The sequence below is a fragment of the Triticum urartu genome, chromosome 2A (assembly GCF_056163025.1).
Source record: "Triticum urartu cultivar PI428250 chromosome 2A, HENAU_Tu73, whole genome shotgun sequence".
In the NCBI taxonomy this organism is placed as follows: domain Eukaryota; kingdom Viridiplantae; phylum Streptophyta; class Magnoliopsida; order Poales; family Poaceae; genus Triticum; species Triticum urartu.
Genome location: NC_141874.1, coordinates 634,488,642 through 634,501,594, shown reverse-complemented (window position 1 = coordinate 634,501,594; position 12,953 = coordinate 634,488,642). Strand labels below are relative to the sequence as shown.

Genomic DNA, 12,953 nt, shown 5'->3' with positions numbered 1-12,953 from the left:
GCAGGTGTGCAATGGGCGATGGGCCCAGACCCCTGCGTGCATAGGATTTAGACTGGCGTGCTGACCTCTCTGTTGTGCCTAGGTGGGGCTGCGACGTGTTGATCTTCCGTGGCCGGTTATGACCCAGGAAAGTGTGTCCGGCCAAAGGGGATTGAGTGTGTTGGGTTATGTGGTGCATGTCGGTGTCAAAACCGGCGGATCTCGGGTAGGGGGTCCCAAACTATGTGTCTAAGGCTGATGGTAACAAGAGGCGGGGGACACAATGTTTACCCAGGTTCGGGCCCTCTCGATGGAGGTAACACCCTACTTCCTGCTTGATTGATCTTGTTGATATGAGTATTACAAGAGTTGATCTACCACGAGATCGTAGAGGCTAAACCCTAGAAGCTAGCCTATGATTATGATTGTTGTTGTCCTACGGACTTAACCCTCCGGTTTATATAGACATCGGAGGGGGCTAGGGTTACACAGAGTCGGTTACAAAGAAGGAGATCTACATATCCGAATCGCCAAGCTTGCCTTCCACGCAAAGGAGAGTCCCACCCAGACACAGGACGAAGCCTTCAATCTTGTATCTTCGTAGTCCAAGAGTCCGGCCAAAGTATATAGTCCGGTTGTACGAGGACCCCCTAATCCAGGACTCCCTCAGTAGCCCCTGAACCAGGCTTCAATGACGATGAGTCTGGCGTGCAGATTGTCTTCGGCATTGCAAGGCAGGTTCCTTCTCCGAATACTCCATAGAAGATTTTGAACACAAGGATCATGTCCGGCTCTGCGAAACAAATTCCACATACCACCGTAGAGAGTGCAATATTCCACAAATCCAATCTGCTGACAACTTTTCATAACGTGACATCACGCCATGACCCGGTCTTTATTCAAACCGTTTTCCTCAACCAGTTGTTGCACATGTTACGAGGCGGTTTCCTTGGCACGTCTTATCAGCAGAGACCATGCCCCTTATCACGGGATTCTCATCAATACGGGTATGGGTAACCCAACCATGCCATCAATCGCGGCGCTTGGGGAATAAGCGATTTTATGGGGCAAGTGGGGAGGCGCACAGTTTCTACCGCCTTTATAAAGGGACAAGGATTCCTCTTTTTCACCCACGCCTTCTTCTTCCCCTGCCCATCCATTCTCGCGCAGCTCCATCGCCCAAGTTCTCATCTTCTCTGCAAAGCCATTCCAAACATGTCCGGAGCGGGAGGCAAGTGGATGGTCTCCTCCGTTATGGAGGAGGACATTACGAAGCTCCGGGAAGCTGGATACCTGGCCGCAGACATCGCGCACCGGATCTTAGATGCGGGGCAGATCGTCCCTACTCCAGAACCCCATGAGACGGTTGTATTCCTCACCCACTTCGTCCGCGGACTGGGATTTCCCCTCCACCCATTTGTCCGCGGGCTCATGTTCTACTACGGGCTGGACTTCCATGATCTGGCCCCCAATTTCATCCTCAACAGCTCGGCGTTTATCATCGTGTATGAGGCCTTCCCCGGATCAAGCCCCACTTCAGCCTATGGCTGAAGACCTTCAACGTGAAACCGAAGGTGGTGGTCGGCCAGCAAGCGGAGTGCGGAGGCACCATGGTGGGCAAAATGCCCAATGTCACCTGGCTCGAAGGCTCCTATGTGGAGACCATAAAGGGGTGGCAATCGAGGTGGTTCTACATCACCGAGTCGTGCAACACCAACTGAGTGGCGGTCCTCAAATTTTGATCCAGCATCCCCATGCATCTCACCTCCTGGAAAGAGAAGGGCCTATCCTGGGGTTCATCGGTGGAGCTGACCGGACTCCAGAGCTGTGTTAAAAATATGTTAAGCAAGAAAATCAAGGTCGTTAACGTGGTCCAGGTCATGCTCTTCCGCCGGATCCTTCCGTGTCAAAGACGGGCATTCAATATGTGGGAGTTGGACCCCGGCCAAGCACCAGACGCTGCGAGAACTTTTCGACACGACGCACAAAGACGTCTGGAAGGTGTTGTTCAAGGCCGCCGAGGTACCTCCTCCCCTTACCGAGGATCGCAGACTTAGCCGCAAAGCGCCCTGCCAATCCGGTAAGCTCTTTATATCTCATAAGATGTTCCTTTCCCCAGTATAATCATGTGAGGGATCTGAGCCTCCACGCCATTTTAACAGGACTGGGTAGCGACAGCGGAGCGGATCGATTGCCCGGCCCCACTGCCCGAAGATCCAGCAAAGGCTCTCTTAGTGGAGATACTGGTTTCGGCGCCCTATGAGGCACCGGAGAAGAAGGCCGTGGGGACCAGGAAAGGTCTCCGACGCAAGGTTGTATCGGACTCATCGTCCGAAAACACCGAGGTGCACTCCTCCCACGAAAACGAGGAGGAGGAAGAGGAAAGTTCTCCCCCCCCAACCGGAGGGGACAAGAAAAGGAAGGACGCCCCATCTGGGGAGGCCGAAGGGTCCAAGAAGGGAAGGACCCTCCTTCCGGACCACTCCACAACAGCCGCTTACAGCGACGAGGAGTGGTTGCCCAGGGACAAGCCCCTGGCGAAGTCGTAAGTATCCGGATACTATAATAGTTCTGGTATGTTTTGTTTTATTGCTTCTTATCATGTCAAACATGATCGTGCAGTCCATCCAAAGCCCACATCGACGTATCCTCTTCGGATGGGTCTTTGGGCTAGTCGGCGATGAACAATGATTCACTCCCGACAGCCACCTCCCCCCGGCCCACGGACGACATCAAGGTGTTGTCTCAGAGGGCATCGGACCAAGGGGAGATAATTCTGGAGGTGCCCCAAGGCAACATCCCAGATGTCGGGCACATGGGGGGTAAGACTCCCATGGGTTCTGATGACGGGGGCTGCAGCAAGTTTGGCCCCCAGCCAGATACTACGCAGGAACCTCCAGTGTTTCTGAATTCTGTCAGGCGACCCCTCGCTAAGGGGGGCGAGCCGTCTGTGTCGATGGCCTTTGTTCATCCAGAGGCATCGGACAACTTGTTGGAAGTGCTTGGCGACGCTTCCATTGACGAAGAGCACCGCACCATCATGAGTGCGGTGGTCGAGAATGTTCAGTCCGCCAAAGGCGGATTGACCGAAGCCTGTGCTAGCCTCCTAACAGGCTTTGAGGTAAGTAATCAAATTATGAGAAAATATCATAGCATAGACAGTAGCCCCTAATGCTCTGTTTGATGTTCACAAAGAAAGGCCGAACAGAGGATCAAATAACAATCACATCAGTCTAATCAGAATATGTCTATGTGAATAAGCAGGCTTCGCCCGCTCGTACTGCGGAGGTCTCCGGACTGAAGCGGGACCTTGAAGAGCTCGGCCTTACCAAGAGGCATCTCGAAGAGAAAAAAGGTAAGTGATACCCCGTCTGTATATTGATAAAGAAAAAAGTGGTTATTAGATCATATGATCATCATGAATTTTGCTAGGGGCCATGACTGAAGTGGCGGCCCTAAAGAAGGTGATGTCCGAGGCCGAAGACAGAGTGGCCAAGGAGCGCCTCGAGCGCGAGAAGCAAGAGGCCCGAGTCGGCGAGGTTCATCAAGAGCTCCAGGATTTTGTCAAGAAATATGAGTCCTAGGAGTGTGACTCTAAGACGCAGGGGTCCAGCATTGCGAAGGCCCTCGAGAATGCACAGAATGCCAAGGCCAAAGCCTAAAAGGCCCTCCAGGAGATTCAGGCGGTCAAGAAGATAGCGGCGGGTAAGGCATTCATTATGCAAAGCAAGCATGTGAAGGAGAGTTTCCTTTTACTTACCCGAATTCGGAGCTCTCTAGGAGCGTTCGCAGATCTACCATGCAGCGTATTGGATGCCGCGGAGTTCTACTGGGCCGAGGAAGGGAGATCGACGGAAAATTTGTTCTGGTCTCAATATGCTGGGACCGAACATCTGATGCCCTTGAGCGACCAGCTGAAGCAACTGGTCGAGCTACACAAGGCGGCCGAACTGGCCATGAAGGGTCTCATAGTCCGGATGTGGCCTAGCGAGCCCCTGCCTGGCAGCTACTTCGGCCTGGTAAAGCGACTTGTGAATGCCTGCCCACGGTTTGAAGTCATAAAGAGGTCTGTTTGCATTGAAGGTGCGTGCAGGGCCTTTGCCCGTGCCAAAGTGCACTGGGTGAAGATGGATGCCGAAAAGCTGGTGAAGGAGGGGCCACCGGAGGGCAAGGAGCATCGCCACCCTGAAAAGTATTATGACAGTGTCCTGAAGGGTGCCCGCCTTGTGGCGGAGGAATGTGCTAAGGATGTAATATTTGAATGAATGTACTCATGTGATCCTGTAATATGAAAACGAGTTCATGTGCGCTATATAACGCTTGTCGATTTAAACTATTACCTTCTATGCAGCCGTTTATAAAATCTGAGAGTTGGCCAGTCGTCGGCTTCTGCCCCCATGTAACTAGTACTGAGGTGTTCGGGATAAATCTTAAACACTCTTTATCCAAAAAAATTGGTCCTTTAAGGAGGTGTTTAGCGCAGCGAACAAGGCAATCAAACTATACATCTTTATCACTCTCACTTAGCCATAGAAGTCTACAATTTTAAATTTTGGCGAAGCCCCTAGTATTCGGAAGGCCAAACTTGGGGCGCTATATACTCCTAAATCGGACAAGGCCGATTCCTCACTCGAAGCAGAAAAAATCTTTAAGGATTTGAGACCTCTCGAACAACAACCAGCTCTTGCCGCATCATGGCAGTCAGTTTTCGGCTTTCTCTACTAAGGTGCTCGTACAGAAGAACCGGGACACAATCGCAGTAGTTATCCCAGTGCTAACTTAGCCGATATAGCGGAACGTAAGGTACCAAAACATGGGAGCCGGGCAAACCCAACTATTGACCCAAGACATGATTCAGAGCTGATGCATATAATGCTATAAGTTTGGGGTGCCGCACTGTCGAAAGTTTTCGGACTTTTCTTGTCATGTTATGGGGTACACTGAAGCCCCTGGCGCACTGGACGTACCAGAATGTACGGGTGCAATTTGTCGTAAATAAGCAGATAGGGAAAAAAGATGAAGAAATGCAACAATAAGCTAATGTTGTACATTGTTGTCTAAATGATACGTCAAAGCGTATGTATACAAGTAGTGCAATAAGCAAAAATAGGACTATTTGACATGTCCTATCCAAGGGCAAGCTGCGTGTGGGTATGTAAAATAGGTATAGCGATCGTTATCAGAGACCACCTGGGGATTCCCTTGTATGTCAAAGCTTCTTGCTTCCTTAGTGTTTCCTTCCCGTGATGGGTCCGATAATCAGGCTATCGGAGAGGGCTTTCAGAGAATAGGGTCCTGAAAGGAAGAAAATGGTAAAGATATACGGGTCCTGAGGCGGTTGAGCCGCATTTTGGGCCGTGCCATAGCCGTGCCTCTGCCTATGCCCATGGTATCTTGAGTGCATAATTACGTACACGCGGCACAAATTTTGCTGCTTGATTGGGACTAGGACGGAGGCCGAATTGCTAGGCGAGCTCTGAACATGCCGGGCGATCCTGTTGCAGGGTACTCCAGACTCGCTTGATGGTGTCCGGGGGCTTTATCACCGAATTGGCGGTTTGCCTCGGAAGACTGCTTTGTACTTCAGCTACGAGGGCCGCAGTGTGCTCCTCCGTACGGAGCAAGCGTTCCGTGTTTCCATTAACTGTTATTACCCCACGAGGTCCTGGCATTTTGAGCTTGAGGTATGCATAATGCGGTACCGCATTGAATCTGGCGAATGCGGTTCGTCCGAGCAGTGCGTGATAGCCACTGCGGAAGGGGACGATATCGAAGATCAACTCCTCGCTTCGGAAGTTGTCCGGAGATCCAAAGACCACTTCTAGTGTGATTGAGCCCGTGCAACAGGCCTCTACACCTGGTATGACACCTTTAAAGGTGGTTTTTATGGGTTTGATCCTCGATGGGTCGATACCCATTTTGCGCACTGTATCCTAATAGAGCAGGTTCAGGCTGCTGCCACCGTCCATAAGGACTCGAGTGAGGTGAAATCCATCAATGATGGGGTCAAGGACCAATGCGGCAGAACCGCCATGACGGATACTGGTAGGGTGGTCCCTACGATCGAAAGTGATCAGACAAGAAGATAATGGGTTGAACTTTGGGGCGACTAGCTCCATCGCATAGATGTCCCTTAGTGCATGCTTCCATTCCCGCTTGGGAATATGGGTTGCGTATATCATATTCACCGTTTTCACTTGGGGAGAAAATTTCTTCTTTCCTCCTGTGTTCGGCGGCTGGGGCTCCTCGTCGTCGTCACTATGCAGCCCCTTTTCCTTGTTTTCGGCATTTAACTTGCCAGCCTATTTGAATACCCAGCATTCTCCGTTGGTGTGGTTGGCTGGTTTATCGGGGTGCCGTGAATTTGACACGAGCGATCGAGTATGTGGTCCAAACTGGACGGGCCCAGATTGCTTCTTTTGAACGGCTTTTTCCGCTGACCGGACTTAGAGCCACTAAATCCGGCATTCACTGTCGTGTCTTCGGCGTTGTCGCCGTTGTTGCGGCGCTTGTGTCTGTTGCGATGTGGCTTGCCGTTGCTGTCTCTCGCATCTGAATTGCCAGGATTTCTTGATGTGTTGTTGCTGCGAGCCAGCCAGCTGTCCTCGCCCGCACAAAAGCGGGTCATGAGTGTCATGAGGGCTGCCATGGACTTCGGCTTCTCTTGGCCGAGGTGTCTGGCGAGCCACTCATCGCGGATGTTATGCTTAAATGCCGCTAAGGCCTCGGCATCCGAAGAGTCGACAATTTGGTTCTTTTTAGTTAGGAACCGAGTCCAGAATTTCCTCGCTGACTCCCCGGGCTGTTGGGTTATGTGACTCAAGTCATCAGCATCCGGTGGTCGCACATAAGTGCCCTGTAAGTTGTCAAGGAATGTGTCTTCCAAGTTCTCACAACTGCCAATGGAGTTTGCCAGTAGGCTATTCAGCCAATGCCGAGCCGGCCCTTTGAGTTTTAGTGGGAGGTACTTGATGGCATGTAGATCGTCACCGTGGGCCATGTGGATGTGGAGGAGGAAATCTTCAATCCATACCGCGGGGTCTGTTGTACCATCATATGATTCAATGTTCACGGGTTTAAGCCCTTCTGGAAATTCGTGATCCATTACTTCATCGGTGAAGCATAGGGGGTGTGTGGCGCCTCTGTGCTGGGCTATATCACGACGCAGTTCATATGAGTCTTGTCTGCTATATTTGGCCCAGCCGGATTTGCTTTTAGTATATCCGGCGTGACGGTCGTCGTCACGTGTTGGGGCACGCCCCCGTGATCCGTAGATCGATCTTGTATGTCCTGCTTTATTTTCCAATATGTCTCGCAGGTCCTGCATGTAGCCCCGGGCCTTGGTGTTTTTGTTTGACTGGCGACGGGGTGCGGGCTGGACTTCGGGCTGATACGCCGCTTTGTCTCGGCCACGAGGTGGCCGGTCAGGCACATCATACACCGGTACTGTAGGCTTTAATGCTTCCTCCTCGAGTTGGGGTAGCAACCTGTGCTTTGGATAACTTTTGGTTGGGCGCTCGAGTTCGTATTCCTCGGCTGCCAGGACCTCGGTCCATCTATCCGCTAGCAGATCTTGATCAGCTTGAAGCTGCTGCTGCTTTTTCTTCAGGCTTTTTGCTGTGGCTATAAGCCGGCGCTTGAAGCTCTCCTGCTCGACGGGATCCTCGGGCACGATGAATTCTTCGTCGCCAAGGCTCACCTCGTCTTCGGAGAGGGGCATGTAATTGTCCTCCTATGATTCTCTGTCTGTCGCCTGTTCCTTAGGGCTAGCTTGCCCATCCTCCCGCTCGAAGCCTGGCTGGAGGGGATTGTCTTTGTCTTTGGCACTATCCGCAGCGTTATTGTCTCTTGTGTAGTTATCTCTGCTTTTGCTATGGCGGGGCTTAGAGCGGCATCAATGACGCCGGTGCTTAGATTGCTTCTCGAGGGGATTATCCTCCGTTGCCTTATTGCCATCGCTTTCTTTGGGGGTGTCCACCATATATATATATGTGTGTGTGTGTGTGTGTGTGTATAGAGAGAGGCACTATTCTAATCCCAGGATAAGAATAACTATTTGGATCACAGCAGCCCTATATAGAGCCCGAAGACAGGTTCCCGAACTTCCCTGAACTGCCGGCCCAGCCCGACAGAATCCCACCTGGACCCCGATCTCGACAGAATCCCACCTGGACCCCCGATCTCGATAGAGCCGCCCCTCCCCATCCCCCTCCTCGCCGCTCCTCCCCTCGATCTCCGTCGTGATTCACCGCCAAAAATCCGCCGGATCCAGCGCCTCCTTCCTTCTCCAGATCCTTCCTGAGTGGATCGAGCTCCGCCCCCTCCGACTCCACCTCCTGCCCGACCGTCGGCGCGGGCGAGTGAGCGACGGCGGACACCGGCGCGAGGGAGCCCGCGTCGCCTGGAGCTGGCGGAGCCGGCAAAGCCGCCTGATTTCTGCGACGAACGGCCGCCATGGACTTCTGGAAGCCTCATCCTCGGTCCATCGTCGCCGCCAGACGGCTTGGCAGTGCTCGTGACGGCTAAGGCGCAACCTACAGCGAACAGCGCACCCAAGGAAGCATCTCGGCGGTGGAGGCTGCATCGGCGGTGCCTTCAAATCTAAGAACGGTATATGAATTTCCTCCCTGATCTTGCCTTCTTCCTCAATCTTGCCTTCCCTGACCTTCTTGCTTCGTGTAGATGAACTTCGCGCCCCCTGCAAGACATGCATTGCCATCGAATTCCTCTCATACCTCCACGACGAATTGTTCTCAAGCTAGCCTATCAGCTGCTGGAAAAAGGTTGGCCGAACTTCTAGCCAGGGTATGGTTGAACTTCTTCCTTCCTTCGGTTTCTTATTTGCTTACAGCTATGTGAAGTTCAGGTGGTGTGTGAGCATTAGTCCAGGCTACAACAACTTTTTTAAAATCTGCCTGCCTGCTTACAACCATGTGAAGTTCTGGTAGTGTATGAGCCTCAGTCCAGGCTACAAAACAGTATTGTAAAATCTGCCTACCTGCTTACAGGCATGTGAAGTTCAGGTAGTATGTGAGCCTCAGTCCAGGCTACAAACACTATAAAATCTGCCTGCATTCACATTCACATGTGCAAAAAGCCATGTGAAGTTCAACTAGTAAGTGTGCTAGAGTTCAGGTTGGTATGTGTCTGGTTCTATGCAAAAAAAAGGAAAATAGAACATGCATGTGATACGACATGAAGGTCAGGTTGGTATGCACTAGCAGTCCAACCATTCAAAAACTCATGAAGGTTCAGGTTTTTTAACTGTAGACAGTATTTCCCTTTTGCAAAACAAGAAGTTCAGGTTGTGGAGAGTGCTCAGTTCAGGTACATATAAGTAATCAAATATTGTAGAAGTAAAAAACATGATGTGAAGTTCATTCTGTGAAGGGTGCTCAGTTCAGGTACAAAGGCATTGGCAGATTCTCAACTCAGTGCATAGTGTGATGGCTCTCACCACTTTTATATAGCGAAGTTTAGGCTGTGAATAATGCTAAGTTCAGTTACAAAGGTATATGCAGATATAACTTGTGTGCTAATAGACATTTTTTTCTTTTATGTCAACAAGACGAGAGACGCATGCAGAAGCTTAGAAGTTCCCAGCAGTAAGTACACAATCCAAAGCCTGTACGCGTTGCACCACCCCCTCAATGGGTCACACCTCAAACGCACCAACACCAATACCAACCTGCTCCAGACCAAAAATGGATGACACCCGAAACACACGGATACTTCCAAGATGCTGGGTCACAGCCCTATCCGCACAGGTTTGCGCCTCCACCTAATTGGGTGACGCCGGAAATCCCCCGCGGATTCTTTGTATCCACCAGCAGACTCCCAAGCACGCCGATGGAGGAGGGGGTTAGCTCAAGTCCTGCGTGTAACTCTGGAGGTTATCCTGGTGTGCCTCATCAATGCCAAAGCGAAGCAACTAAACCGGATCCCAGGACAAATCCAACAGCAACACACACACACGAAGGAGAGTGATCTGCACACTACCACCGTTTGATCCTGCTGCTGCTGCTGCTACAAGTCAAAATTCTACGGGGCATAAGGTAGATGGATTGCTTCACAAAACAAAAAAGCAAACCAAGACCAGGATCGCAATACCTCCACAACCACCTCAAGCAAAAAGGACGCAAACAAGACAGAGGCCATCTTCAGCCCTCCTTCCTCCTCGTGATCCACTGCTGCATCCTGCTATGATTACTCCACCATGCCCCATCCCAGAGGGACAACAGCCAACACCGGCGGAGTTGCGATCATACACGCACGTAAGTGAAACAAAAAAATATTTATATACGCATCTTGTATTATCTGCACATTTTCTGCTCCCTCCAGAACAACAAGTTCATAAAACTGCATTTTAACATGCTGTTTGGATTATTTTTTTCTTTTTCTGCAGACATCGGATCTACCGGATTATCTAATACCAAGACTAAACATGCGATTCAAATATGTATAGAAAGCAAGGGAATTTTATAACAGATACGCCATGCACGCTGGTTTTAGAATCAGGAAGACGGGTGGAAATGACAACCACAAGTATTTTGTTTGCGCCTTCCAAGGGATACACACATCTTCTGTTTCAGAGGCCAACAGGAAGCGAAACAAAACATCGCAGAGGACGGGCTGCAATGCAAGAATGAGGGTGAAGGTGCAGGAGGATGGCACATGCGTGGCAGTGGACATTGAGTACAATCATAATCACCAGCTCATGCAAACTGATGACATGCTGGTATTCTTGCACTCACACAAGAATTATGACCCCACTATTCTGGAGTATGTAAAGCTCCTGCAGTACCATGATGTCAAGCACACAACAATCATGTCCATGCTATCTGAAATTGAAGATGGAAGCTACTTCCTAATCATGACCGGACGAGACCTGCTAAACCAGTAAGTATTCAAACACCCACATGCTGCAATGTAAAATAGCATCCTAGCTCACAACCCCTTTGATAGCAAAAATAGCAAATGCATGTTGGCGTGTGATTTGCAGGAAAGCCATGAATGCAAGGAAAGATGATTTGGATGATGTATTAAAACTTGTTTCATTCTTCAAAGACATGAAGGCAATAAATGATGAGTTTTTCTATGACATCCAAGTGGACAAGGACAAGTCAATTAAAAACATTTTCTGGTCCAATGCAAGTTGCCGAGGAGCATATCAAGACTTCGGCGATTGCGTAACATTTGACATGACTTACAAGACAAACAGATTTCATATGCCCCTGGGAGTGTTTGTTGGAACAAACCATCACTTGCAGTCAACGATATTTGCCGTTGCCCTGATAAGAGACGAAGATGCAAAGTCATTCAAGTGGCTGTTCAATACATTTCTACGGTGCATGAACAACAAGCACCCAACTTGCATTCTAACAGGTGAGTTCAAAAAAACTCCTCAAGTTTCATCATCTTTTTCAGTCTATGGGTCTTTGTTGATTGGGTACATTTGTTTTTTCTGAAAAATATGTAAAAAATGCAGTTCAACCACTGTTAGCACAGAAGTCCAACTAGCAATACAAGAAAGCAAAATTATCTGTCACATGTTTAGAAAAAAAAATTAGTTATGAATGTGAAGTTCAAGTACATGAATCATAGAAGTTCAAGGACGAAGTTGTTAGATAAAAATATGTAGCATGTTTAGAAAAACATAGTTATTTATGTGAAGTTCAATCACTGCTACCACAGAAAGTTCAACAACACTGCTGTAAGAAAAATTTTGAGTGTGACACTACTAGTTTGTCATACTACTAACTGTGAAGTTCAAGCACTGGTACCACAGAAGTTCAGCAACACTGCTGTAAGAAAAAAATACATGTGACATTCTTAGATAGCCATACTACTAGATGTCAAGTTCAATTACTTGTGCAACATAAGTTCACCATCAGTACAAAAAACAATCAAGTTTCATTTTTTTAATTCAATCAGACCAGTGCCCATCGATGGCGAAAGCTATACCACAATCATTTCCAAACACCGTCCACAAGCTATGCCGTTGGCACATATTGAAGAAGTACAGGGAATACCTCGCGTTGCTGTACAAAAAGTATAGAACATTCAAAGAGGAGTTCACAGCTATATTGAACTGGCCGCTAATGCCAACGGAGTTTGAAGATGCCTGGGCTGAACTCGTGCACAAGTACCACCTGGAGAACGACCAGATGATGATGCAGCTCTAGAGTGATAGGAAGATGTGGATTTCAGCATATTACAAGAACATTTTATGTGCTAGAATGACTTCCACACAACGAAGCGAGAGCATGAACCACGTGCTAAAGAAAGGGTTTGTCAAGGGGACCCAGAACCTACACAAGTTTGCTAGGCGGGTCAATGCTTGCATACAAACTCGGATGCAGAAGGAGAACGAGCAAACAATGACCAGCATGGTATGATGACAAGTACAAAACACCACCATCATGTTCTGTTTACCTTCAACATGTGCACTTTGAATTTTAAAAAATGAAACCCATATGATTATGCTTCGACTAATATCTTACTTTTTGACATGTGTAGACCAATCCTGAGACAAAGACAACTTACAGCTACGAGGAAGACATGTCTATCAAGTACACGAGAGCCGTATACACCGAGATGAGGAATAGGATGAGAAAGGCCACGCTATTTCGCGCAAAGCGTACAGCAGAGTCCACTAAGTACCTTGTGTACTACCACAACAAGCCTGGCCATGATGATGAAGAAAGATTTTCCTGGTCAAAGCATGAATTCCAGGTTGTAGCTGACCCAGACAATGAAATATACGAGTGTGAATGCAAGCTCTGGACACACACAGGTGAGCAGGAAAACAAACTCATTAAATAGCTAGACTAGTAGTATAATATCAAAAACTATGAAACTCATTGCTGCAGCCTGACAAACTATGTATTCTGCATTCATCGCAAAAATGCAGGCCTGTTCTGCCTTCACATCATGAACATACTGAACTACCTGAAACCTGACAAATTTCCAAA

The 12,953-nt window shown here is 49.0% G+C and overlaps 1 protein-coding gene across 1 annotated transcript; it reads left to right on the top strand.

The window, feature by feature from the left end:
- The first annotated feature begins 10,474 nt into the window (after window positions 1–10,474).
- LOC147986331 (protein FAR1-RELATED SEQUENCE 5-like) lies at window positions 10,475–12,164 on the top strand. Its single transcript, XM_087541968.1, has 3 exons — window positions 10,475–10,878; window positions 10,982–11,364; window positions 11,914–12,164. The coding sequence occupies exons 1-3, from the start codon at window positions 10,475–10,477 to the stop codon at window positions 12,162–12,164; spliced, it is 1,038 nt and encodes a 345-aa protein (XP_087398094.1).
- The last annotated feature ends 789 nt before the right edge of the window (window positions 12,165–12,953 follow it).

What these genes read in the sequence shown, in the direction of transcription:
- LOC147986331 (XM_087541968.1), top strand. Translation starts at nt 10,475, where the DNA reads ATGCACGCTGGTTTTAGAATCAGGAAGACGGGTGGAAATGACAACCAC. An exon ending in GGACGAGACCTGCTAAACCA is followed by an intron (nt 10,879 to 10,981) that starts GTAAGTATTCAA and finishes TGTGATTTGCAG; the next exon opens with GAAAGCCATGAATGCAAGGA. An exon ending in CCCAACTTGCATTCTAACAG is followed by an intron (nt 11,365 to 11,913) that starts GTGAGTTCAAAA and finishes TAATTCAATCAG; the next exon opens with ACCAGTGCCCATCGATGGCG.